This window comes from Morone saxatilis, unplaced genomic scaffold (genome assembly GCF_004916995.1).
Source record: "Morone saxatilis isolate NCDOM2014 unplaced genomic scaffold, NCSU_SB_2.0 Contig14, whole genome shotgun sequence".
Lineage (NCBI taxonomy): Eukaryota > Metazoa > Chordata > Actinopteri > Moronidae > Morone > Morone saxatilis.
Genome location: NW_023339696.1, coordinates 5,208,120 through 5,231,639, shown reverse-complemented (window position 1 = coordinate 5,231,639; position 23,520 = coordinate 5,208,120). Strand labels below are relative to the sequence as shown.

The 23,520-nt window shown below is 40.2% G+C and overlaps 3 protein-coding genes across 4 annotated transcripts in view; 2 read left to right on the top strand and 1 right to left on the bottom strand.

Moving 5' to 3' along the window:
• aspdh (aspartate dehydrogenase domain containing) overlaps nucleotides 1-1,506 on the top strand; it is a 4,054-nt gene extending 2,548 nt beyond the window's left edge. For both annotated transcript variants that reach the window (XM_035654725.1, XM_035654724.1), the window contains exon 8: nucleotides 1,357-1,506. In XM_035654725.1, the coding sequence (XP_035510618.1) occupies nucleotides 1,357-1,394 (38 nt within the window). In that variant the 3' untranslated portion in view covers nucleotides 1,395-1,506. The remainder of the gene's footprint in view (nucleotides 1-1,356) is intronic.
• Nucleotides 1,507-1,554: 48 nt separating this feature from the next.
• On the bottom strand, nucleotides 1,555-11,231 carry gys1 (glycogen synthase 1 (muscle)). Its single transcript, XM_035654723.1, has 16 exons — nucleotides 11,074-11,231; nucleotides 8,360-8,478; nucleotides 8,006-8,187; nucleotides 6,593-6,784; nucleotides 6,191-6,376; nucleotides 5,827-5,971; nucleotides 5,514-5,631; nucleotides 5,161-5,281; nucleotides 4,904-5,010; nucleotides 4,660-4,719; nucleotides 4,223-4,415; nucleotides 3,799-3,925; nucleotides 3,586-3,681; nucleotides 3,311-3,474; nucleotides 3,144-3,224; nucleotides 1,555-3,050 (listed from the first exon to the last, which is right to left on the bottom strand). Exons 2-16 carry the CDS (start codon nucleotides 8,475-8,477, stop codon nucleotides 2,808-2,810), a joined length of 2,133 nt encoding a protein of 710 aa, XP_035510616.1. The 5' UTR covers nucleotide 8,478; nucleotides 11,074-11,231; the 3' UTR covers nucleotides 1,555-2,807.
• Nucleotides 11,232-13,049: 1,818 nt separating this feature from the next.
• The window catches only part of pold1 (polymerase (DNA directed), delta 1, catalytic subunit), an 11,617-nt gene continuing 1,146 nt past the window's right edge, over nucleotides 13,050-23,520 (top strand). Inside the window, exons 1-24 of the mRNA XM_035655208.1 lie at nucleotides 13,050-13,162; nucleotides 14,053-14,241; nucleotides 14,604-14,717; nucleotides 14,972-15,112; nucleotides 15,336-15,461; nucleotides 15,595-15,763; nucleotides 16,240-16,354; nucleotides 16,518-16,647; nucleotides 16,727-16,893; nucleotides 17,024-17,128; nucleotides 17,316-17,456; nucleotides 17,605-17,715; nucleotides 17,890-18,081; nucleotides 18,167-18,255; nucleotides 18,366-18,482; nucleotides 18,762-18,875; nucleotides 19,086-19,233; nucleotides 21,219-21,314; nucleotides 21,504-21,641; nucleotides 21,930-22,105; nucleotides 22,237-22,389; nucleotides 22,512-22,614; nucleotides 22,718-22,850; nucleotides 23,271-23,384. Coding sequence (XP_035511101.1) covers nucleotides 14,055-14,241; nucleotides 14,604-14,717; nucleotides 14,972-15,112; nucleotides 15,336-15,461; nucleotides 15,595-15,763; nucleotides 16,240-16,354; nucleotides 16,518-16,647; nucleotides 16,727-16,893; nucleotides 17,024-17,128; nucleotides 17,316-17,456; nucleotides 17,605-17,715; nucleotides 17,890-18,081; nucleotides 18,167-18,255; nucleotides 18,366-18,482; nucleotides 18,762-18,875; nucleotides 19,086-19,233; nucleotides 21,219-21,314; nucleotides 21,504-21,641; nucleotides 21,930-22,105; nucleotides 22,237-22,389; nucleotides 22,512-22,614; nucleotides 22,718-22,850; nucleotides 23,271-23,384 — 3,079 coding nt within the window. The 5' untranslated portion in view covers nucleotides 13,050-13,162; nucleotides 14,053-14,054. The remainder of the gene's footprint in view (nucleotides 13,163-14,052; nucleotides 14,242-14,603; nucleotides 14,718-14,971; nucleotides 15,113-15,335; nucleotides 15,462-15,594; nucleotides 15,764-16,239; nucleotides 16,355-16,517; nucleotides 16,648-16,726; nucleotides 16,894-17,023; nucleotides 17,129-17,315; nucleotides 17,457-17,604; nucleotides 17,716-17,889; nucleotides 18,082-18,166; nucleotides 18,256-18,365; nucleotides 18,483-18,761; nucleotides 18,876-19,085; nucleotides 19,234-21,218; nucleotides 21,315-21,503; nucleotides 21,642-21,929; nucleotides 22,106-22,236; nucleotides 22,390-22,511; nucleotides 22,615-22,717; nucleotides 22,851-23,270; nucleotides 23,385-23,520) is intronic.

The following is a 23,520-nucleotide window of genomic DNA, read 5'->3' as shown; positions in this document are numbered from 1 at the left end:
ATACATTTTGTGTGATTAACTTGATTTCTAGCATATAATTTTATAATATTCAACATCATACATAAAATTTTATATTACAGTGTCCAAACACTTTGTCAAATATCCTGATGGATCCTGCCACGTATCTACTAGCACTGGTGGAGAAGTACCCAGATCCTTTACTAGAGAATCTAAAAACCTAAAAGTCAAAATACAAAGTCATGTATTCAAATTTCTACTTAAGTAAAAGTACAGAAATATCATCATCAAAGTTTACTAAAGCTTAGTATAAAAAGCAAAAGTTCTCTGGACCTTTGACTGATATATTATATATTATATTATGTAGTATTTCACTGGTGTACCTGGGTGAGGTGGGAGTAGTTTTACTCTGTAACTCCAGTCAGCAGTTCAGTCCAGCGTTACAAAAGGGTTACATCCAAACTCCCAACCTGTCAGAGGCTACCCACCTCAACCTTCACACAACATTCAGCTCACATTCACCCTGCACGTCCACTGCATTTCCTGTTGTGTCCACTCTGTCCTGGGATCTCCCACTCAACCCAGTGCAGATGGCAAGAGAATAGAGCACTGATGGAGAACATGTCCCACTCCAAGCAGGTTGCTCTGACAACACTGACAGGTTGCATCACAGGCGGTGTGTGAAGCAGACTGCAGGTCCTTCCTTCCTGCTGCTGTCAGACCTCACAATCAACACAGCAATACTGACAAATTCACTTGTGTGCAATATAAATGCTTACTAAACTATACAATATAAATATTTCCTACATGCAATAGTGCCAATTCAACCATTGAGTTTGCTGCTATAGAAAACTGCAAATTTACCAGCTGTGTAAATAATAAAGTATCATCTTATTATCTTATTTCTCATTAACAGATCTGTTTATGAGATGGGGTTGCATCGAATGCAAGGTGTTGCTTTTTTGTGAAATTTAAAGGATACAACTGAAATGTAACAAGGTGCTCAACAAGCAAAATGCAACAATACAAAACGCAATGTGTTGTATTTTACATGTTTATCATGCATTTTTCATGCAAAATCTTAATTTGAAATGTAACAATTAACTACAGCTGTCAGATTAATGGAGTAATAAAACGTTTTTAAAAATGCCCCAAAACAAAGAAGTATTTCCCTCTGAAATGCAGTAAAGTAGAAGCATAAAGTTGCATAAAATTATACTTCAAAATTGTACTTAAGTACTGTACTTAATTGTAGCAAATGTACACCACTTTTTACTGGAGAGTCTGTTGCTCATAAAACTGTTTAGGTCAGAATTAGAAAAAAGATCTTGACTTGCAAATAACTATTGAATTATTGTCAATTCTGTTTTACTGTTCATATTTTCTTTTTTCTTACAGTTTGCAAAGGTCACGGAGGCCGAGTTTATCTGTGCTGACCTCTGTAGGATTAACTACAACACAGCAAGAAGATCCACTTCCAGAAAATTCAGATGGTTTATAGTGGATAAGTTGTGTGGATCAGTATGTTACTGAGAGCTTGAAAGGATATTTGTGTCCCAATAAACTGCATACATACAAATAAAGAAGAGCCAGTTATCATTTGTAAAACACTAATAGGTATATATATTTAAACTTTATTATAAGTTCATCTGGTGCAAGATTGTAACAAATGATAAAACTCTTTACAGGGAGTGTGAGTGCACGCCTGGTAAAACAATTTTCCTCCTTCATTAACAGACAAACAATCAAGACGTACTCGAGTTCCTTTCCCAGCCCTTTCTCTCATGTCCTTCACCTGCCATCCGAGGACACAGTCCCTTTTCTTCTCCACCTGTCTCATCTCTATTCCTTTCACAAATAAATACTTGCCCACAGCGAAACCCAGGAATAACCATCTCAACACAAGCACACACACAGACTGATAAAAAGGAGTGTGAGGTTATTCATGGGTGATCGTCACTGAAAGGTGGTGACACAATAAGGCGCAGAAAGAAAATGAAAACACACACACACACAACAAAACAATATTCTCCATGTGAGAGGACTAACAGCTTTTTGTTTGCTGATGCTGTTTGTCGTTGTGTATGTGTGTCTTTCTACATGTAATTTCCATCCTGGGATGGTTTGTAGTAAACAAGGCATTTGAAAGAAAGAAGAAAATGCTACAATGCAGACATTTGTGTTTGAAACACTGAACCATCATCACACCTTTAAGCCAAACACAAGTAAAAAGAACAGGTGCTCTTTGTGGGTCCACACAGCAACTGATACTCTTTACATGGGCCTTTGTTTTTTTACCATGAAAATAGCGGATCCTGCTTTAAATGTGTTAAGATGACAAGCTGGGAATAAAGGAGTGTTATGTTGCTTTCCCTGCTTTGACCCACCTTTAAATCAAATATCAAAACTACTCCAGAGACTCATAATAATCCTCTGTTATTGTTTTCAATGCTTTAGACCTATAGTATGTTATCCAGTGTTAGTACACTACAAAATCCAGCAATCCTGATTTGTATTCCATGTTGAGCTGTCGTTTAGCCCTTTCTAACTGCTGCGTTTACTCCACAAAGCAAACCTCTGGTTGCACTGCTGGTGTTACTGAAACAATAACAAAACATATCAAACAGACATATATTCTTAAAAATTCTGAGGTACGCACAAGTTGGGAAGACACTGACAGTGGTGCAAGTTTTCACAACAAGCCGATATTAAATTTATCACTCGCATTCACACAACTGCACTCATTTCTAAATTGTTTGAGTACATGGATGACATTAACGATTGCCACAGAGTAAGGTTTCACTAGTGAGGTTTAGCATGTACTGTATGTGTGTGTGAGAGTGTGTGTCTCAGTTTTTCTCGCTTGTGACACTATCGCTGTTTCCATTGGCCCCGTGGACAGCAGACTTGTTTTTGAATGGCAGGGCGTAGGGTTGGCGGATGTTCACCCGATCCTTTTCGGCCTCCAGATCCTCGTCGTAGCGTTCTTCTTCATCGTTGTCCTCGGTCTCGCTGTGGTGGGGGGAGGAGTGGCGGGACAGAGATGGAGATGGTGGCACAGAGGCTGGTCGCGGGTAACGGAAGCCTGAGGTCTGAAGACAAGAACCAAAAGACATCAAAATCTGTCAGTGGAGATGGAGGTGTAAACATTTCACTTCCATGAATGCAATGAATAATTAACTTACTGAGGTTGGCTCATTGAGTTCATAAATGTAGGTGTCAGGGAAGGCTTTTGCCAGGGCCATGTGACGGGCAGATATATAATACTAGAGTAGAACACAAGAAAAACAACATTATTTCATCTTCAAGTTGTCACATGCACAAAATTAGTCTTTTGGATTTGGAGTCTCACCCTGCCGAGGTATCTCCAGTCCAAGAGGTCGCTGAGACGCTCAGTCCGGTTCCTCTGGATGATGCGCTGGCGCCGGCTCTGCTTGCAGAACTGAAACAGGAAGGAGGTGAGCTGGTTACACGACTCGTCGACCCCTCGAAAACGCCGGTCCAGGATGTAAATACCTGCAAAAACAAACAGCACGGTGTGAAAGAGAGCAACACTTATTCCTATGTATCTTTTTAAAGACTTTGAGTATTATTAAGAACAGTTTAAAACAAGTATGAGAAACTCACCATATGCTGAGGGGTCTGCTATGTGTTCCTCCATAAAACAGCCAAATCCTGACAGGTTGGTTGAGATTGATGGAATTCCCATGACTGTGCACTCAGCTGATGGTGACAGAAACAGTAAGGCCTGTTTAACATTTCAATATCATACATACATACATACATACATACATACATACCTGCACACATAAATACATCATCAGTGTGTGTGAGTCATACCTGGTGTGTAGCCCCAAGGCTCATAGTAAGAGGGGAAGACGCCGAGGTGGCAGCCTCTTACAAACTCTTCATAATCCATTGGAAGTAGAGGAGAGGTGGATGAAAGGAACTCTGGATGAAAGATTATCTAAAGAAAGGGAAAGCCATTCAGCATTAGTATTATGATTATTTATCTTGGCCACAACATGCACTCTAAAAAGTCACAGTGCAGAATGATAATGACGCAGAAACTCAAATCATGTGCTCTCCCGAACGGGTAGTGACACAGTTTCTGCTCACCTACAAATTGAATCTACTGTCTAATGTTTAGGATGCCATGGCTGAACAACTATACCTAGTAAAGGTGAAAAGAACGTTTCATGGGTGCCAGGGTGATAATTTTTTGTGGTTTAGATCATTTATGGACTACTGACAACTGACATACCTTGACACGGTCCGCAGAGCTGTTGAAAAGGCCAATACGGCGGACACAGTTAAGGATGGGGTCGCTGCTGTCCTCCAGCATGTTATGGGTGCAGATTGGAGGCTGGCATTGTCTCTGAGTCGCAAAGATGGCACGCTTCATTATGGTGAAATCCTCTTTGTCGAGCATCTTCGACACATCTGGCAGCTGCCCACTGATGAAAACACATTGATTTAGATTGAAAGGAAACTTGGGGAATGGTAGGCTTGATCAATATATTATATATATATTTATAATATATGCATTTGTGTCATTTCCAAAAACAACTACTATAGGATATTTATTAGCATAAATAAACTCAACCAGCTTTGTTATATACCCAGGTCTGAAGGGAAATCTTTGGATTTTGTTTATTAACATCTTATAGGTTTCATGTAGACTGAAAGTGGTCAACTTACACCAGAAGTGACTCATAAAGTTTCTTTCCGAAGCGTTCCTTCACAGTCTGAGCAGTATCCCTGTCAGGGTTAAAAATACACTGAATACAAGGACAATAAGACAAAAACAAATCATTTTCCAAGATGAAATCAAGGTGTCTGATGGATGAGTGCAGCACTTTGGCTGTCTGGCTCACAACGTACAAATTCAGTTAGAAGCTTCATCTCAATGCTTCACCTTGTTTAACATAAGAAGAAACCTCACCAGAGCTGTTTCCTGACAGCTTGGCCCTTCAAGGTCTCCACATTGAAGTTGTTTGTCCTGGCAGGCATGATGAAGAATGCAATGACGGTTACGTCACTGTGATTGACCTGCAACAGGAAGACCATACAGGAATACATAGTTACATTTTTACACACAGGACTCACCTTCCTCCCACACACACACACACACACACACACAAACACACATAAATACACACACAAATACACACACACACAACCACAGTAACCCACACTTACTCTCAGTAGATAGTTCAGTCTGGCTAAAGCTTCCAAGAAGATGTCGGCACCCTTGTTGGAGAACTCATACCTTCCAGCGATAAAGAGGAACAAACACTTGTCCAGGTTGAAGTCAAGATGCCTGATGCCCACAAACACAAACAAAGGCCTGTCACAAGAGCTGGATGAGTGAGCACTTACAATGTTCACAATCACTACAATGACATAATAAGTACTATATCCTTCTGAATTGGATTTGTTTCTTTCTTAGATAGAATGTGAAAAAAACATGCAACGAGCAATAAAACTTATTTTGTTTATTTCAGTTCTTAAGTTGACTCTGCTGTGAATGTTGTGATGTGTCTCTGTCTGACCCGTAGAAGTGTCCCCTGACGAACTCCTGAATGCGGTTCTTGCTCTGAGCGTGGAGGTTTTGAAACTCGTGCACGGCTGAGAACTTCTTCACATTGAGTCCGTTGGGAGTGACGATGTCTGTTTGTGATGGCAAAGAATAAATGCAAAACAGGAGTAAGATATTTGTTCAAATTTAGTTAAGGATCTAATCAGCTGGGTAGCTAACATTGTTACTAGTAAGTCTTGCTTGCTGGCCCGTCCAGTGACGAGTGACAACAGAGTGAACCATTGAGGCAGTTTCTGAATTTCACACATCAGTTCACCTCCACACACCTGGTTTCCTCTTGAGCAGGTGCTCTGCCTCAATGGCTGTAATTTGTGACACAGTGGTGAAGACATGGGCACAGTGAGCAGCCGCCCGCTCCAAACAGTAGCGGTGGTAGATCTGTCTGTCGCCTGCTTCCTTATCCACGTTGAACTGAATGAGACACAAACACCAGAGAGAGAGAGTACAATGAAGTAAACAGATTGTTGAATACCTAATACATTGTATTTTTAATAATAATCTGTCTGATATTGTATTTTTAATGTATCTACAGGAGAATCAAAGTCAACTTGGCTGTTAAATGATCGCTTTCTATTACTTTGTGTTTGTTTTAATACATTCCTGTAATAAAGTGTCCACACACACACATACGTTTGCAAGCTTGTTATAGAAGTCCACATTTCCAGCACACAGGTATCGTCCCAGCAGTGTGGCGTGAGTGGTGAAGATGGTTGCGACAGGCAGCTGTCTGTGTCTACACAACACCAGACCCAGACCGGCCAACCACTCATGGAAATGGGCCACAATGTGTGGAGGCTCCTCAGACTGGGCTGCATACTGCGGTATGGGAGAAAACAGGGTCACAATAGACTACACACATGACCTAGGTTTTGATATTCCAAACCTTTAGATTATTAAGATACCTATTATTTTTATATTCTATTATTAAGACCATATCAGACTTTCCAAGGAACTACAGGTAATCTGTCTTCTTCTACACATGAACACACAGTATGTTGGCAGTTGGCAGTTCTCTCAGTGTGAGCTGCTGACCTCTCCCAGCAGCCAGGCTGTCAGGAAGCCAAACAGCACGGCATCGTTGGCCTCGCGGTCGAACCACGGCACTCCGATGTCACAGAGCTCCCACAGCTCGCTCTTCCAGGTGTCCAGAGACCAGGCGGTGAAACCGACATCAATCAGAACAACATAGGGACTGCCCTCTATAAGCCACCGCCCAAAGTAGACCTGGGGGAAAAACATTTTTATTAATTCTTTTTGCCAAACACCACCCATGGATAAGGTTTAATTTCTCTTTACAATTATTACTTTAATGGACCAGTGTGTAAGAATTAATGGCATCTAGCTGCGTAGTTGCAGATTCCAACTCCCTTGATTCACCCTCCCCTTGTTTGGCCATGAAACGCACAAACAAAAACATGGTAACTCAACATGGCGGCCTCCATGGAAGGCGACCCACTGCATCTGTAGATAAAAACAGCTCAATCTAAGGTAACAAAAACGATTCTTACTTTTAGGTGATAATACAATACTGAAAAAATTGTTGTGCATATTATATTCCATTTCTGCCCATAGATCCTCCTAAATGTTACACACTGGACCTTTTAGTGAGAAATGATTTGTGGTTAATTACTAAGTGAAGCATCATTTTACAACAAAAATATTTTTTTTCCCACATGCATTAATCAGCTATTTACTTTTTGAATATGTATTTGAATATGTAGATAAACGGTCCTCCTGTCTCTCATCTAAAAGGTATTTTTTTTAGGTCCCACTAACAAAAACATACTCCAAACTCATAATCCAAGATTAACCTTGATGAAATTTGGCTTGCTGACACAGAATCACAATCAGAGTATGTCACTTCAGGCTTAAAGTACGACTAGAATGCGGGACTTAGTTTAATGTACTAATACAGGCCTAAATAACTAAGACAGCCTCACTAACTCACTGACTAACTGTTGCTGCTCTATCGTGAGCTTAAAGGTCATGTCATTCAAGGTAAACCAGATCAGCTCCATTGAAAGAGCTGCAGTATCCCTTTAAAATAGTACCACTACCACTCCCAGCCTTGACCCATAATTCCACAGCACTCCCAGAGTGACACAGCACAAAGCATCAAAAGTATCTCACACACACACACACACACACACTGACAAGTCATCTATTTCTGGAGTGTGTCTTTCAGAAAGAGACACAGAGAGACACTGATACAACCTCTAACCTTTACGAGGAAATGTCACAGGGTTTAGAGACGTGGTCACGGACAGAAGGCTGAGCAGAGATCAAGTGGGTCAGGAATGAAAGAGGGGCTAAAGTTGATCTGCATCTGGGTTTCACTCTATAATAACCCCCCCACACACACTCACTACGTGTAGTAAGTCCTTAAGTGGAACACACAAATTTAACTCAGAGGTGTATGTGTTTACTGTGTACATGCGGTAGTACCTTACACCCACTGGAGTTCATCTTGTCAATGGTTCTCTTCAGCGCAGGGTTGGTGGGCTCGATCAGCTCCACCTGAGTGCGCACGTTGCTCTCCACGTAGGGACCCACCAGGAAATAGTTCTCGCCCCATTCCTCTGAGGTCAGACGGGCTTTGGTCTGGATGACGGTGTAGATGCCTCCAACTTCACGCATGCAGCAAACATGCCACACGTGCGCACACAAAGTCGAGACAAAGGTGTAATGTGATTCAACCTGATATATATTAGGCAGGTAGAACTAGAATTCCCTGCAGAGAATAACCTGCGTAAATATACAAGATTAGACACGAAAATACAAAAAGACAGAGACACTTGCCTTTGTTAGCGACCTCCCACGCAATTTCAAAAAGAACAGCGTCTTCCAAATCAAACTCCTCATCCCACTCCTCTAGTCCGGAGAGGGACGTGACAGACAGGCTGCGAGCCAGCGGCATGCTGGGTAAACACAGAACACGGTCAGCTGAGATGGGAGCACCTTACCACTGTGTAGACACAGTACCTGATTGTCGCTCGATGTGTGAGCAATTCACACTTCAGAAACATGCCTTTTACATTGAAATCTGTTCTTTGCTTTTATTTCTTTACAAATGAATTAAATCATAAAACATCAGGGGATGCAAAAACATTTGTTACACTTTTCTTTTTTTTTTTTTTTTAAATCAGGACTGAAAACCAATTTCCTGTGATGACAGAAACAGAAGAATTTTTTAAATCTAATTTATTGATGTAAGCTTCTCTGGATATGGTATTAAATCAACTTTACTGTCACAAATACAATCACACAGAGTACAACTTAATCTAACAAACATGTTTTGACCAGAGGAAACCCACAGACACGAGGAGAACATGCAACAGAAAGGCTCCGGCCCAGATTCGAACCGTCTTGCTGTAAGGGGACAGTGCTAACCACTGAGCCACTGTCCCGCCAGGTAAACCATCAGCTAAAGGTCAAAATGATTACACATTTTTTTAAACAATGTAAACTTTCTCTTGACCAACATTTTCTCACACAACTGCAACCAGTACAGTATGTCATCAATGAACCACACCCCCATTTTATAACACTATTACTGTATTACGTTATACTACTATGACCTAAACACAATCTCTCCAAGTTCTTTTAAAATCCTCATTCTCTCTGGTGATCACAAATGTTGTTGAACATTAAGTTAATAAACTAAACATTCGGCTGTTCTTCCTGGTCATCTACACACAGCACTGAAGTGGTACACTGAGTAATAGTAATCTAACATATGTGTGTATGTCTACAGTATTGGTTCTGCATATAATCTGAGACGGTCAAAGGACGTCTTCTAACACTACTAATTATAATTATAATGATCTCATTATCAGTGGAGACATTTAAAAAGCATACTTAAAGGAAATGTTCACTCGTGCTGGCTCGCTGTAAGATGCACCAAAAGTTCCTGCTTGCACAAATGTTGCAACCTCCTGAACAAATGGGGGAGTGGCGTGAGAGAAGATGCAGAGGTGGAGGAACTGGCACAAATAAGGGCATGGATCAGGTATAAACTTGATCCAAACGATCAAACCGTGTGACTTTTTGACATGTAGCTATGAAATGTTGTAATCGCTTTGTGTGAAGTTGAGACATATAAAAGAAAACACACACACACACAAAAACTAACCAGTGCATAAATACTTGGTTACAGTTAGACAGAGAGGAAATCCTCTTCCACAATAATCCTGTCCACATCTTTGATGTTTTTTACAATCACCAGAAATTCAGTCTGTGTGTATTGTGCCGATAAACTGATCTCAAATTCCACAGTGACAGAGCAACTACTGATAGTCGTTGACACCAGATAATGAAGTATATAATGAGTTTAGTGACATTCCATTACTGCTCAAGCCTGATAAAGGCTCAGATAAGCCAAAGCACCAACCTGATTGAGGCGTGCTGTAAACATCTTCTCAGATAAACTTTTCTTAATTTGCATGTACCTCAGATATTCACATCAGGCAGCTTTAAATAGAAGTTCAACGTCCCCTACAGACATGTTTAAAGACGTAAAAACACTCAGAATGCTTTCTTCTATCTGATGTGGTGTTTTAACATAAAATAAGTTGAACTACCTCCTTAAAAAAACTTCTTCTAGAATCTATGAATATGCAAATATCGCTCATTTCAAAGGTTTAACTGCTGGAAACATGAAATATGTCTCCTTATTTAACTGAAAACGCTGTTCTCCTCCGCTAGAGGCTCCATTTCCATATAACACTTGTGGAAGTTGCATATTCATTTAAACTAGTTGTGATGTCACAACCTCACGCTCATATGTACACATCTTAAACTCAGATTAATGATAAACTTCACCTCCTTCTGCAGGTGGAAGATGGTCTTCTAGTGTCAACCTCTGAACTTCATTCATTCTGCACAGGGAAGCTCAGACATCCAAAAGAATCAACGATAAGCAAAACATTATTTTGAGAGGAGGGGGACTAGAGGGGGACCGGGGAGACGAGTTTTAAACAAACCGGCATCCGTACACAGACTTAGAGTGCTTAGATGCTCATTTCTTCGGGGACCCCCTGGGATTCCCTGGGGCTCTCAGTGGTACACTCACCTTTCTAGTCCACCGCTTTAAGGATGCTTTATAATGTACTACTGACCCTCTGTCAATCACCATCATTCCCTTGTCTAAGTCCTACCATTTAACGAATACTTTGATTTGTTTTGTCCAGCGGGCCTACAGGTTTAACAAGAAGACCCCCCACCCACCACCATGCCTGTCCTAAATCTACGGAGGACGCTCCTCTCAGACAGCTGCTGCTCGTCCAAAGACTGCAGACAGCAGCAGCATAAGAGCAGACCTCCCGGCTGAATGCATGCGTGTGTGTGTGTGTTTTCTCATGAGTTTAACGGCGAACGTGACATGAAGCAGCTACTGCAAAGCAACCAGCTGCGGGAGCGCGCAGAGGACACAGCGTCCTGATGCGCGCCCGCGCCCGTTAAGGAAGTATTGAACTATTGTCATTACGGGAAATAAAACACTGATGTCTACTCACCCTTCGCTCTTTGTCCGAACTTTACGAAGATGAACTACACATTGGCAGCTGTCGCACTCGCTCCAAAAAAAGGAAAGCAGCGGAGAGTGAGGGAAAGGGGGCGGCGGCTTCAGTTAAATGTCAGCTGTTCACATTGGTTTGGTGGGTCCGCTGTCACGTAGAGAGGCAGGATGCCCATACACTGCGATTCAGGAAGACATTATTCATGAGATTCACTCTTATTGGCCTCAGTCTCGTCTTTGTGTCCGCCTCTGTATACAACGTGACGGGAACTGGGCGTTTTCCTCTGCCGAGAGACGCAATTGGCCGAGCAGAGGTTAAAGGGAGCTGCAGTGGTTGGTGAATTCTCATTTCATCCATACAAAAGAGGAGAGTCGTGGCCAACCGGGACACTTTTTCTTTTTTTTTTCCCAATGAGGCGAGAGGAGAGCAAAAGAGTTATTTATGTCATCTAAGGGTCATGGGGAGCATAGTTTGGGGAATACAACGTGACCAGTGACATTAAGACACCGAATCCGTCCACATGTCTGTGATCTATCCTACAGTAAACACACAGCCAGGATCTATAGTGATAAAGCTGCTAGAAATAAGTGAGTGAGTGGCCCTCTGGTCTGGTGTCAGCATATCTCCGGCCCTGTAAAGGTCTGCACTACTGAAGTATCACTGAGACTGGCGCTATCCTCCTGCCAGCTTCAAATGTGTTGTTCTGTGTTATGGATGACCTCTGACCTCTGACTGTTTACGTGTGTCTGCAGGGAGAGACAGAAAACAACAACAACTTTCAGAAATAAGTACAGACATACAGTGTATATGAAAAGGCCTAATGGTCAGTGACTGACGCCTAGGAGGTATCACTGTATGTTTTTTCTTGTAAAGCCTTGTGGGCTTAGTTGCAGAGATAGTTGAGTTCACAAGATCACAGGTTAGGTTCCTCATACCCACTCTTAACTACAGGGAAGACTGGTTCTGGTACTACGCACCTCACTACTGAAATGAACTGAAACAAATTGAAGACTCTCATTCCTCTTGGGTACTTTAAAGTTTTACTTGCTGATGTTTTTAATAGATTGTATTAGTGTGTCAGTGTGTGCGATAAATAAACTTTTGTGTGACTGAATTGTCTTATGGTGATCTTGTTATTTGTCTCAGGCTTCACTTATAGACTTTCTGGCTTCTTGAGACTTTGTGAATAAAAAAAGCCAAACTAACCCATTCAATTCAAGTTAAGTGACTCAACTGTGGAACATGGATAGACAACCAGCAATCCCATTATTAGATTTTTGGATTGCAACCCTTTGTAATTGTGTGACTATACAGTCTATACCTTCAGTCCACAAACTGAGTTCATCATTACTCAATGTAAACATTGTCTTTTAGAGGGCTGCATATCTGTGCAAAATAAAACACAATTATCTTCCTCATATTTACTATTTATTATTAAAATCCATAACCTCATATCAGGTTGACATAATTTCAAATTATATTTTTTAAGATGGATAAAGAAAATGTTTTAGATACACTTTACATTTGAACACATTTACAATACAGGTAGGGGGATATACTTACCCCGCTGTCAACAATAAAACATCTCAAAATAATCATAAGGGGAATCATTTGTTAAAGTGTTAAGATGTTTACCTGCTTTTTGTATGCTGTGCGTGTAATTTCATTAGTTAAATAAGATAAAAGTAGAAAGAAGAGTTGTTTAGTGCACTTGTTATTCTTGTCAGTAGAGTTAAATTAAATAAAAGTAGAAAGAAAGAGTAGTTTTAGTGCACATTGTTATTCTTGCTCAGTAGAGACTTCTTTACGTTGAGCCGTTTTCCCTCCCTCACAGCTGCGTACAGTGACGTATCTTTGCCGGAAACGCAAGGTTTCTTTCAAGCACTAGGTGTTGTCAAGCTGTGTCCAACTTCCGTGTCGCTCAGCGCTGAGTTTCCGCCTTACTTGTGTCGTCACTGTCCACTCCTTTGCTATTGGTCCTAGAAACAAAACGGAAATTTTTCCGCGCCTTCGCCGGTGAAAGTTCACAAATTGAAGACGAGTGGCGGGAGCTGTTGTCAACCGGGGGCTGTCGTGAAGAAGATAGGTCTGTATAAACTTATACAAAGTTAGAAACGCGCATTCGGTCGATGGTTGTGTGGCAGGTTTCACGGTGAGATGAGATCAGTCGTACGGAGAGGAACATCAGCTTTGGCGCCACACTAGTGTGTTTACGCTCGCTCCTGCTAGCTCCCTGCATTTAGCTCGTTATAAAAGAAAGCAGCTTCCCAAGTTGTACATGAACGTACCCGCTGGTAATAGTGAGGTTACTATATAGTACGACTGTAAGAGTGCTGTATTAATACGTGGATAAGTTAAAAACAACCCTGAGAAGCTTGTGAAGACACAACGTTACCAATCTATAATACTTTAGTTATGATGCTAACTGTATAATGTGTTGTATGAAGGAGGAGGAGTACAGCAGCGGCTAATGGGCTACATAATGTGTAGTATGGGAGACTGCCTCTCATTTAGTGAGACAGTGTGTCGCTCTTTACTTTTGAGCTGTGTCCAGCCTACTTGTATCTCCTCTGATGCTGTTCTGTCCTTTATCTCGTTATTTCACTTTATCCAAGCCATTAAAAAACACCCCGTGCTTGTTGTATTATATACTGCAACATGTTTTATCCCTGACATCACCAATTATTCACAGTAAGCCCGCCACAGCCTCCTCAAGCATATGCACTCCTTGTCAAATATACTGACCGTGTAAGGGATATTAACGCATACACAAACTATTGCTTATTTTCTGTCTAACATTTCATATGTACAGTAATGTCTTGGTTGTCTGTCAAAATGTTGGCTTTCTTTCAGGTTGTAATAAGCACCACCTGTTGTTCTGAGGGTTATGCCTCATACTGAGTACATATTTGATCTGCTATCATACTCTGTAAACATCTTCCCTAATGTGCCCTCTGCCTTCAATGTTTCTTGCAGACATGGATTTTAAAAGACGCAATGGTGGCCCTTTTGTTGGTGGTGCATCCCAGGCCAAACGGGGTAAAACGGCTGGTGAATGGGAGGACAGTCCATCCCAGTTTGAAGAGGAATTATCCATGTTTGATGAAGCCGAGATGGATGCAGAGGAGATGGAGGGACAGGCAGGCCATGATGTCATTCCCGTAGGTGAGTGTTGCACAGAAAAGCGTATAATGGTTGGCCATAAGTAAAATGGTATTTTTGGGGTCTGAAGCTGTTTAGTCATATAGCACCCAACCTATGTATAGTCCATGTCACATACAGATGCACATTTTCTTAAACAAGCACAACTACGCACACGGTTTATTTATTTATTTATTCAACAGAACATATTAAGTAATAATCATGTTATTTTTACAACTTGAATTTTCAAACTTTAAAGGAAGTAATTTTTAAAATATGGCTGGTAGCTCTAACAAATCAGAGTAAAATTGGTACTCCAGTCATGCCTCGAGTAAATAAAGTATGTTTGGCCCTGTTGTTTTACTTCTGTCCTTTTTTTTTGTCAGGTGACCTCTTCTCAGCAGACCTTAACCCTCGTTGGCGACGGCCTCTTGCTCCTTCACTGGACCCATCATCTGACACTCTGGTGTTTCAGCAGATTGATCTCGACTATTATTTAGGTAATTATAAAAGAGGGATTTTATAAGAAACAAGATACATAAAACTAATTCTGTGATATTTACAGTTGTTAAAGGTTTAAATATGATAGAGTATATATTACGGAGATAAAAAGATAACAGTTGAAATAGTGTTATCTTGGCTTCTTTGTTGTATGGATCTAAATAAGAGTATAGAATATTTCCATATGCTCAAATAGAGTTGCTGTATGTGAGAAGAACTTGTATCTTAATATTCTTCCACTTGTGTAATGCAGGGGCAACGGTGGCAGGCATGCCGGGCCAGTTACAAGGAAAAGTCCCGATCATTCGAATGTTTGGAGTGACAGACAGTGGCAACAGTGTGTGTTGCCATGTCCATGGTTTTGCGCCTTACTTCTATGTTCCTGCACCAAGTGGTGAGTACTTGTCATTTTTCTGCCAATACATAGGAAATGTGAATTTGAAGACTTTGTATTTTGATCTTATATGTCATTTGAGTAGTAGTAAATTACTATTAAACATTTCTCTCTTGTGAGTATGTCAGTTTTCTGTAGGATTTCAGCTTTTGGGAGGGAAAAATCTTTGCATTCATTCTTATAAATCCTATAATGTTTTGCTATTCCTGTTTACTCTGAAAAGGGTTCACGTCTAGTCACCTGGGGGAATTTAAAAAAGAGTTGAACTCCGCTGTCCTGAAGGACATGCGTTCCAATAAGGACAACATCTCCGTCACAGTGTTGGCTGTGGACATCACCCGCAAAGAGAGTGAGTACAAGTGATGTGCACAGGAATTCACTCAAGTATCTTCAGATTATTGTGGTCTGGCTGATCCTAGTTACAAAAAGATATTTTCATCATTATTCTTGGAGTTTAACTTCTTATTTTCTTTTTCTTGCAGACATGTATGGTTACCATGGGAAACGCAGTCACGATTTCTTGCGGATTACCATGGCGATGCCTCGTCTCATTGCTCCAGCAAAGAGACTGCTGGAGCAGGGCTTCAAGTTTGCACATTTCCCCATACAGGGTTACCAACCCTATGAGGCCAACATAGATTTTGAGATAAGGTGTGTGTGTGTGTGTATTCCCTGTATAAAAACACAAAATAATCTCTTTAGCCTAATAGTCAGATAAAAGCATTTTGGGCTTTTTTTTTTTACGATTTTTTTGTGAACAAATAATTTTAATACAATTACCATAAGAGTCATGGAATTGTGTGGAATTTGAATGTTATTATTCAAGTCAGGACAATAAACACAAGTTTAATCTCTACATTTATTTTGAACATTGCTTCTGTGCTCATAACTCACACAATGAGCACAGAAGAAGGAAAAACACAGTTAAGAGACACTCATTGCTGCATGAGACTGCCCACAGAATGTTTTAGGCTCATGTAAGCTGATTACTGTGGACTTTATTGTGGTGGTCTTACTTTTGTCAGGGTAAACAGGTTGTTTTTTAGTCTTCAGTAATTTTGTAGCCATATATGGCTCCAGGTAATAAAGACATCGGGGAAGCTTAATGTGCCTCTCTGTGTTGTCAGGTTTATGGTTGACAGTGATGTGGTGGGATGTTGCTGGATTGAACTTCCCAAAGGCAAGTACAAAGTGCGTGAAGAGAAGAGCATGGGGGTAACGGATTCTCAGTACCAAGGCAAGGTAGGTGTAGTCCACACCTCATCACACAATCTGACCTGTCAGTAGAACAAATGGCTAGGACACTACATGGCTCATAGTTAATATCCTTTTGAGTTCCTTCATATATTTGCTCTTACAGACTTCAGTTGTTCATTAACTTTCACCCCCTGTTTTTGTCTTTCAGGTGACCCTCTGTCAGTATGAGGTGGATGTAGGATGGACAGATTTGATAAGTCACCCTGCAGAGGGAGACTGGCAGAGGATTGCACCGCTCAGGGTCCTCAGCTTTGACATTGAGTGTGCAGGAAGAAAAGGTGTGTTTCTTTCTTTCTCTCTGGCATTCTGAAAAGCAAATGCAGAGTTTTACTTAGGTGTTAACTCTTGTCTTTCCAGGAATCTTCCCAGAAGCAGACAAAGACCCTGTGATTCAGATAGCGTCTATGGTGCAGCGGCAGGGTGAGACAGAGCCCTTCATTCGCACCGTGTTCACCCTCCAGTCCTGCGCGAGCATTGTGGGCTCTCAGATATTGTGCTTTACACAGGAGAAACAGCTACTCCAGGTACACACACTGAGGTTCAGTAAGGCCCGGAAACAAATTCATATTCTGGTATGATTTCCTTGTTGCCTTTTCTAATGTGTTGTTCTTCTGTCACTTGTCAATGCGTGTCTGTTTACACCACTGCGAGCAGAGCTGGGCAGAGTTTTTGAGAACAGTGGACCCAGACATCATCACTGGATACAACATCCAAAACTTTGACTTTCCCTACTTGCTCAACAGGGCAGCTGCTTTAAAGGTGATTCATCTACTATTTCATATGCAATACCAAGGCTTAAAAACACCAGATTAGGAGTAATGTACATAAATAGGTGGAAAATGAATTGGTTGGAGAAATACTTCAGATTAGTTTTTTCTATTTGGAGTAAGGTTATTTATTCCTCTTACCCCCTTTTACTGAATAAAACAAATTCTTTTGCATTCAGGTGAATTTATTTCCCTACCTCGGCCGAGTGCGAGGCATCAAGTCAGTCTTGCGAGACCTAAACTTCCAGAGCAAGCAAATGGGTCGCAGAGAGAACAAGACCGTTAACATGGAGGGCCGGGTGCAGTTTGATCTACTGCAGGTGAGCTTTAACTGCCGCAACTTACTATTGTAAATCATTACTTCAAGAACATTTAAGTTGCTATCGGTTAGCATGTGGTGCATCGCTTAGGTAAGAACGTTTCCAGGAAAAGACACCACACGTAGTCTGATTGGTGTGTTTCTCTCAGGTTCTCCTCAGGGACTATAAATTGCGCTCATACACACTAAACGCTGTGAGTTATCACTTCCTGCAAGAACAGAAGGAAGATGTGCAGCACTCCATCATCACTGATCTGCAGGTAAAGCCTGAACCAGTAACTTTGTTGTATCTGGAGAGATAAAATGGCCTCATTAAATGAATATTAAAATGTTTTTGTTTTTTTTTATGAATTCACATATCTTAAAAAAAATGACAAGCTTCTCAAAAAAATAACATTGACTCATTTATCCCTCCCCCTTTTCCTGCATAACAGAATGGCAACGAACAAACACGTCGTCGTTTGGCTGTGTACTGCCTGAAAGACGCCTACCTCCCGCTGCGCTTGCTGCAGAAGCTGATGTGTGTGATTAACTACATGGAGATGGCCAGAGTGACAGGTGTGCCTCTCACCTACCTGCTCTCAAGAGGACAGCAGATCAAAGTCGTCTCTCAGCTGCTGCGACAGGTAACAAAGGCAAACGCATGGGACAGTCAGTGTATGAGTGCATATGGATTTAAGGATGGAAACTGAAAGCGTCTGTACTGTTTAGGCCATGAAACAGAACCTGGTCATGCCTGTTGTAAAGACGGAAGGAGGAGAAGACTACACCGGAGCGACTGTCATTGAGCCAGAGAAAGGGTATGTACATCTGCCGTTTGTGTATGATTCCTCTCTGCTCCTGGTGTTAAATGCGTTTGGTACGTGTGAGCTTCTCATTTAGCTTTCCATCACCATCTTCTCCTCCGTAGGTATTACAGTGTTCCCATTGCCACTCTGGATTTCTCCTCCTTGTATCCGTCCATCATGATGGCTCACAATCTGTGCTACACTACCCTGCTGCAGAAAGGCACAGTGGAGAAACAAGGGTGAGCTCTTGTTTTTTGTGTAGTTATGTTGAAAATATATATATGTTTTTTTTGTAATTCTGTTTTCCCACCTGAACTGGGGAACCTTGTCTTGTTGTTAGGCTTAAGAGCTAAATGTGAGTTACCATATATGTCTATTTTTATTTTTAAAAGAAGGTAGAAAATGGATGTTCAGTGATTCATTCTTTTTTAATGATCAATTAAACAAGCCAAACACTTACATGTGTTTATGTCTAGTATTAAGATGAACTAATATCTGAAGTGGTTGTCTGTCTTCAGCCTCTCGCCAGAGGACTTCATCAAGACCCCAACTGGTGATATGTTTGTGAAGAGCTCCGTGAGGAAAGGACTTCTACCAGAGATTCTGGAGAACCTGCTGTCTGCCAGGAAGAGGTTGAAATCTTCAAATAAATCACAATATCTAATTGACCTGAACTGGAGAGCAGCAAGTTACATTTAAGATACTACAGTAAAGCTCTCTACTGAATTGCTAAGCCTGTGTCAGATTTACAAATCCAAAATGGCTGTACCAAAACAAACAAATGAAAGTCATGAATGTCACACGTGGCTTCCTTCTCAGCTTGTCCCTCTGTCCGTCCACAGGGCCAAAACGGAGCTAAAGAAGGAAACTGATCCTTTCAAGAGGCAGGTGCTGGACGGCCGACAGCTGGCACTAAAAATCAGCGCAAACTCCGTCTATGGCTTTACAGGTGCCCAGGTGGGCAAGCTACCATGCCTAGAGATCTCACAGGTGAGCACTCAACTCTAATTCTGCACACCAGATAACAGTGACTGTACAGCTGTTTATGGGTGGTAGCTTCACAGATTCACATCTGTACACCAGCATTAAAGATCTGATTGCATCGGTTAAAAAAGTGCCAACAGCTTAAAGCAGTTTCAAACATCTTTGCATCAGTAACAATCAGTGTATTTATATGTAAATATAAATATACCTATTAGTAGAGCCCCTCTAGTATTTGGAAATGTGACCAATGATTTTATATTTATATGGACTCCTCTCCTCTAATATGGTTTTATTTTTTTGGTTCTTCTTAAGGAGCTTGAGAAACAAACTATCTCTACCATACTGAATTGCATAGCATCATATTATTTTGCATTGCGTTGTATAGGGGTGACTCATACCACATTGGTTGTTGCTTCAGTTTTCAAAAGGAAAATCTGAGCAAATCCTACTTACACGTTAAAAGGAGTCACGGGTTGTATTGTGTTGTTGTATTGTACTTAAAATCCATTTGTGTACACAGTATTGTACATATACAGGCTCAAAACGCAGCTAAATGAAGTTGTCTATACTTTACTTGTCGCCAGGCTTCTCGCTGTTCTGCACAGATGTTTAGTCAGAGCATGAATGGTAAACAAAAAAGATGTAGAGCAAAGATTAGTGATGAAATGGAAACCACAGAACAGGTGGGAATCTGAAGAACACAAAGACAAACTAAGTGTAAAAATGAACCATAAAGGCTGCCTTTCTTGCTGTTTTGTGGAAGGTTGAATTGAACACAAAGTTGTTTTGAAATAAAAATATTTGCTCAGTAGCAAATATTCTGTCTCAGACAGTTAAATCGTAATACAAATATGTAAAGATTCTAATTGGTGAGATGAAAAATGAGTTGCGATACTCTTTTTAAACAGCAGAGGGCTATCTACTTTTGAGTTTGCCTATTAGATGTCATACGTCACTCCAGTCAGTAGCTGTATCAAGGCTCAAAGACATCAGTTTCATAAAGAAACTACAATTTATACCCTATCTCAGAAATAAAAAAAGATTCAATTATTTGATGAAGAGAATATATTTTGTATGTATATGTGTGTGTGTATATATATATATATATATATATATGTGTATATGTGTATATATATGTGTGTGATATATACTACTACTATTAATATATATATAATAATATATATGTAAAGTATGTTTAATATGTTGTATATATTATTAATATATATAATAGTATATTGTTATAATGTATGTATATATATATATATATATATAATTATAGCTGTATATATATAATATATGTTATATGTATGTAATATATATTTTTAAGTTATGTTATTTATGTTATTAATACTATTATATCATATATATATGTATATAGGCTATGTATATATAATTATACTGTATATATTATATATATATCATCACGTATATAGTATAATAAGATTATATATATATGTATATATTTATATATTATATAATATATATTATATTTATTATTGTAATATATATGTATTTATATATGCTAATTAAGTGGTTATGTATTGTATATGTTATAATGTTTGTATATATAATATATGTAAAGTGTAAGTGTTTATGTTATTTATATATAATATAATATGTGGTATATTGGTAATGTGTAATATGTATAACTGTTATATATAATATATATGTTATTGTAATTAATATATGTATGTTGTATAATATATATATTATATATATAATGTTTGGGTGTATATAATAATTTATAATATTTATAATTAATATATAAATATATTATTTTTTTTTTTTTTCTTTTTTTTTCTTCTTCATAATTTGTGTTCAATATCATCATCAATTGTATCGTATCATAGCGTATCATTATATCCCTGTGTCTCAGCCATTGAAGCTCATGGACTGTAATGTGGCTGATGATTTTGCTCCATTGCCAATGGTTATTCCAACACCACTTTTCATTTAGTGATGATCTTATTTAATCTTTCCTTTTCATTCAGAGCGTCACTGGTTTTGGAAGACAGATGATTGAGCAAACCAAACAGCTGGTGGAGTCCAAGTACACCATTTCCAATGGTTATCAAGGTGATGCCAAGGTGAGGATGTACATGTAGCTGCGGCGCACTAAGAATACTGACCCTTTCTTTTTCCTTTTTTGCTGGGAGTTAACATATCAGCTTTACTGACATCGAGACATACTGGTAGAGTTCTGAGCTACTTCCTGATGTTTTCAAAGAACCCCCTTGTGTACATGTTGTTTAAATGTTAATTTTAATCTTTTAAAGGTTATTTATGGGGACACAGACTCCGTCATGGTTAAGCTTGGAGTTGGCACAGTGAGGGAGGCTATGGATATCGGGAAGGAAGCAGCAGAGTGGGTATCATCCCATTTCACACCGCCCATCAAACTGGAGTTTGAGAAGGTAACATTTCTGATCACATGATTTATTAAAACACTGCAATAATTTCATAATCTGTGGGCGTTGTCATTGAGTTTTTTTGTCTTTTAAATGGAATGGTTAGAGTGGGTGGAGGCCTCTGAGTACTGGAGTAACAGTGAAACGACACAACATTGACTGATGTCATCCTGTAGTATGCAGAGGAACAATTGTTGGCTGAAACTTATTGAGAATAAGGAACAGTTTAAAATGGCAGTGAGCCAGGCTGGGGCTTCCTCTTAGCTGAGAGCTTATTTTTTGTCACATCTGCAGGTCTACTACCCATACCTGCTGATCAACAAGAAGCGCTACGCAGGCCTCTATTTCTCCTCCAGTGCAGACACGCATGAAAAGATGGACTGTAAAGGCATTGAAACAGTCCGCAGAGACAACTGCCCTCTGGTGGCTAACCTTATCAACACCTGTCTGCAGAGAATCCTCATTGACAAGTAAACACACACACACACATTCTGTACTGAATGCAGTATCGATTAGCTTCATTGACTGGTTGAATCTAAACTACACTAGGAGCTGTTAATTAGTAGTAAAAGTAATCACAGCTGATGTGATGGTTCATCAGGGATCCCCAGGGTGCTGTGGCTCACGCTAAAGAAGTGATCTCGGACCTACTGTGCAACCGCATCGACATCAGCCAGCTGGTCATCACCAAGGAGCTAACGCGCACCGCCCAGGAGTACGCTGGCAAACAGGCACACGTGGAGCTGGCTGAGAGGTCTGATTAACCAGAGTGACCTCACACTCATGCAAATCATACACCAGGGGTCAGGTGTTTTGTGTCTCTGTGTGTGTGTGTGTGTGTGTTACATGGGTGAAATTAATTTAGCTGTTTTACAGGATGAGGAAAAGAGATGCCGGCAGCGCCCCCAACCTGGGAGACAGAGTTCCATACGTCATCATCAAGGCTGCAAAGGGAGCAGCAGCATACATGAAGTCAGAGGTCTGTAGTGTTTGTTTGTAAATGAATGAACATGTTTGTTTTTTTCATTTCCCTGCTCTGCTTTTCTATATCCCCATGACGATCCTGGTTCTTGTTGCTTTAGGACCCGATCTATGTGCTGGAGAACACCATTCCTATCGACACACAATACTACCTGGAGCAGCAGCTGTCTAAGCCTCTGCTGAGAATATTTGAGCCCATCCTGGGAGAGAGCAAAGCAGAGAGTGTCCTGCTCAGTGAGTTCAAATCCAAACACATCAGTCTTGTTATTAAAATGTAGTCAATTAGCTCACACTCTTAATCTCAATAACTTAATTGTGTTTTAATGAAATGGTGGTTGTGTGGAGTGATCTGTTAGTTGATTAAAGCATAACTTAAAAAACAACAATTAATTCAGTAATTTATAGTTTTACCATGAAAGTAATCAGCATCTTATCTTTCTGTGTATCACATGCAGAAATCTAATGGGTGAAATGTAACATTGCAAACATGCGAACAACCAAAGCAGGTGTCAAAGCTGCACATTTAAAATGATGAAATACTTGTCCCAAAAGATATAATGTAGATGTGCTACTTGTGTAAATGATACTCAACATGTGAAATCTTCTCAAACTTTAAAGTCTAAACATTGCTGTTGATTTTCTGGTGTGTTTCAGAGGGTGACCACACACGCTGTAAGACTGTGTTGACCTCAAAGATCGGGGGCCTCATGGCCTTTGCTCAGAAGAGGAGCACCTGTATCGGCTGCAAAGCTGTGCTCAAGACGGATGGTGTGTGTGCGCTCTTTTCAATCCTAAGATTTGTTTTCTACTTTGATATCAACTTAAAGGGGAACTTCGGCAGATTTTTACCCTAGTCTTGATCACTAGAAGGCCCCGAGTACTGTCGATAGGAAAAAGAACGACC

Bases quoted from the DNA above. Each gene is read 5' to 3' on its own strand.
- gys1 (XM_035654723.1), bottom strand. From the start codon at position 8,477: ATGCCGCTGGCTCGCAGCCTGTCTGTCACGTCCCTCTCCGGACTAGAG. The intron at 6,785-8,005 runs GTACTACCGCAT...TTTTTCCCCCAG, and splicing joins TGAACTCCAGTGGGTGTAAG to GTCTACTTTGGGCGGTGGCT. The intron at 3,475-3,585 runs GTGAGTTTCTCA...TTGTTTTTGCAG, and splicing joins AGCAGACCCCTCAGCATATG to GTATTTACATCCTGGACCGG.